This window comes from Triticum dicoccoides, chromosome 6A, assembly GCF_002162155.2.
Source record: "Triticum dicoccoides isolate Atlit2015 ecotype Zavitan chromosome 6A, WEW_v2.0, whole genome shotgun sequence".
In the NCBI taxonomy this organism is placed as follows: domain Eukaryota; kingdom Viridiplantae; phylum Streptophyta; class Magnoliopsida; order Poales; family Poaceae; genus Triticum; species Triticum dicoccoides.
The window spans coordinates 564896120-564898786 of record NC_041390.1 but is presented as its reverse complement, the minus strand read 5'-3'; the positions used below and the strand labels follow the sequence as shown (position 1 = coordinate 564898786).

Below are 2667 nucleotides of genomic sequence, written 5' to 3'. Positions count from 1 at the left end.
CACACACACACACACACACACACACACACACACACATTTTCCCCTAAATGTCCGGGTTGTCTGATACCCCTCAAATTCAGTCCATATGTGGCGTGGATATGGGGACGCTCGAACGCGTCCAGCATGTCGGACCCGACAGGTCAGGTTCATCTCATATCTCTTCAAATCATCCCTTGCCTTTGCCCAACCTGCCTTCTTTTGTCTCTTCCATGCCACCCCTTCCCTTGCTCAGCCGCCGCCGTCACCCTAGCTTCGTCGCTGTCCCCAACCCACAACACCACCACCATCGGACCCAAACCATGCACGGTTGTCCTTGCCGCCTCGGACATGGTCGCCGCCCTAGATTTTAATTGTGTGCTATAATCATTGTTACATGTATCCGTATCATGAAATGATCGACGTGCATGTGGCTACATGGATTTGAGATTTTGCAAGTGAAGGATGTGGTTGCAGGGAGGACATACATGGGTTGGTTGGCCCCTATTCGTGGATGTGTCCGCAGACATAGAGGGGGTCAGATTTGTGCACTGCTGTTGCAGATGCTCTAACAAGAATTGAGATCTTTCATCGTAAATCCCACACAGGAATCAAATCAACGATAAACTTCCTAGTAAAACAACACGATTTAGCTCTAGTTTCTTGATGTAAAAAAGGGAAGCAGATTCTAGCCAGAGTCAGGGCAAGAAGATTATGAAAGAAGTGAGAAAAGGCACGGTGCTCACCATGGCACCTGTTCAAGACGGAGGCGGGTGTGCCGCAGGCGTCGGGGAGAGCGTACACCCGTGTCCTGTTGATCGGTAACTGCGTCAGCTTCGAGAACATGGCGGCGCAGACGCAGTCGACGACGGCGGGGCTGCCGACGGAGGTCTTCACCTCCCCGCAGCAGGTCTTGGAAGGCTGGCTCGACTTGCTGCCGGGCGACACAAAGTCGAGGCAGTCTGCGAGGCCAGCCAACAATGCCGAGCAGTCCACCGGCGGCGGCGCCGAGCCCGAGAAGGTTGCCCCCGCGGCGCCGGCGAGTGCGAGGAGGACGAGGATGCACGCTGCGGTGGTGGCGCCGCCGGTGAGAACCATGGGGTGTGGTGTGCGCTTGGGTGCGAGTGGAGTGGATTCGAGTCTGTGGCGGTGGAGCTGGGAGGCGAACCAGGTATGGTGGACAGAATTAAAGGAGGCGTGGAGTCATTTTTTAAGCGAGATCCTCGGACGTATACGGCGCGAGGACGACAGAAACGCGCAGTCGACGCGCAGTGGAATTGACCCGCTGAAGTGGACGCGAGGTCGACGGAGGGAGGTCGACGGAGCAGTGGAATTGATTGAACTGCTATCATCTGATTTGTTTTGAACTTGATCAAGCTTTCACTTCGCCACTCTGCTCGTCAATCTCGTGTGTAAGTCTCTGTCTCTCTCTTGTCTCTTCGGATTTGCTTTGATGTCATTGAAATTGATCAAACTGACGTCATCAGATTTGAACCAGATTAAGTTTGCCCTCCTCTCATGGAAAAAGCGGCTGGCTGAATTTGTAATCCTTTGTATTACCTGAGATGAAAAAGGAGACTAAGGGCATCTCCAATGCCGACTCTCAAACTGTTCGTAATCGTCCATATCACGCGGTCCGGACGTGTTTTGCCATCTAAAGCGGTCCTGTATTGCTCTGTTCGACGGTACGGACACGCAAACCATGCCCGCTTCCGAATATCCTAGCCCACCTAAAAAAACATTCGGCCTCTCCCACCATTTCCATCCAACCCACGCTTCGTTTTTCTTTCCCGCATTCATGGCAGCCCAGAGCACGTACCAACCGACATTGAAGTTGTGCGACATGACCGGTTGGGAGGGCAGCGCTAACGATGCAACCTCTCGGGTGTCACTGCTTCAATGTGGGTGTCGCGCCTCAAGAAACCAACTCGGGGCGTTGCGCCACATTGAAGCGGGTTGGCCGTCCGTTCGCATGGCCTCGCCGCGGCTAAATGAACCGTGTTCCGACAATGCACATCCACACCTTCTCCTCTATGAGCCCCTCCTCCTCCTCAAGCCTCACCAACTCTAGCGATGTTGAAATATTGGTTCTCCGCGCCAGCAGAAGTAGTCGATCTTCGTCAAGCTCATGGCGTCGCCGCCGCGGTTTCGGGGGGCCTCGGCCTCCACGACGACCGGCTCCTCTGGCAAAAAGGAGATTGCCATCTCCTCCGGCAATGAGGAGGACCAGGCGCTGCTGCAGTGTCAATCGCGCCTCCTTGCTTTGACGGAAGCATTACTGGGCGATCGCTCCAGGAGTGTGACCCAACACCGCCCTTGCCGCCGCGTTCCAACAAGGAGGAACCATCATCCCCGCCGCGCTATTGCATCTCCACTCTACCGCTCTATCGCGTTTCCACTCCGCCGCGTGAAGGAGGAGACAACGTCCCCCTACGCAACCACGGTAACGTTCAGATCAGATGCCGCATCAAGGAGGACCTGACGTCCCCGGCATGCAACTGCGGCGTCCAAATTGAGTGCCGCGTGAAGGACGAACCCGCGTCGCCACCGTCGGACAACCGATATTGTATTTGGTTTGAAATATGTAAACTAGGGTCAAATTTCCATATGTTTGCAAAAACACAGCAGGCCGACCGCGAGGATGAAAATGCGTCCGCGCGTTGGGCACACGACCGCTGCAAATGCAAAAGG

At 54.9% G+C, this 2667-nt stretch overlaps 1 protein-coding gene across 1 annotated transcript in view; it reads right to left on the bottom strand.

Annotated features, from left to right (window-relative positions):
- Positions 1 to 1137, bottom strand: part of LOC119317951 (non-specific lipid transfer protein-like 1) — a 6115-nt gene extending 4978 nt beyond the window's left edge. Inside the window, exon 1 of the mRNA XM_037592460.1 lies at positions 723 to 1137. Coding sequence (XP_037448357.1) covers positions 723 to 1074 — 352 coding nt within the window. The 5' untranslated portion in view covers positions 1075 to 1137. The remainder of the gene's footprint in view (positions 1 to 722) is intronic.
- Between the last annotated feature and the right edge of the window lie 1530 nt (positions 1138 to 2667).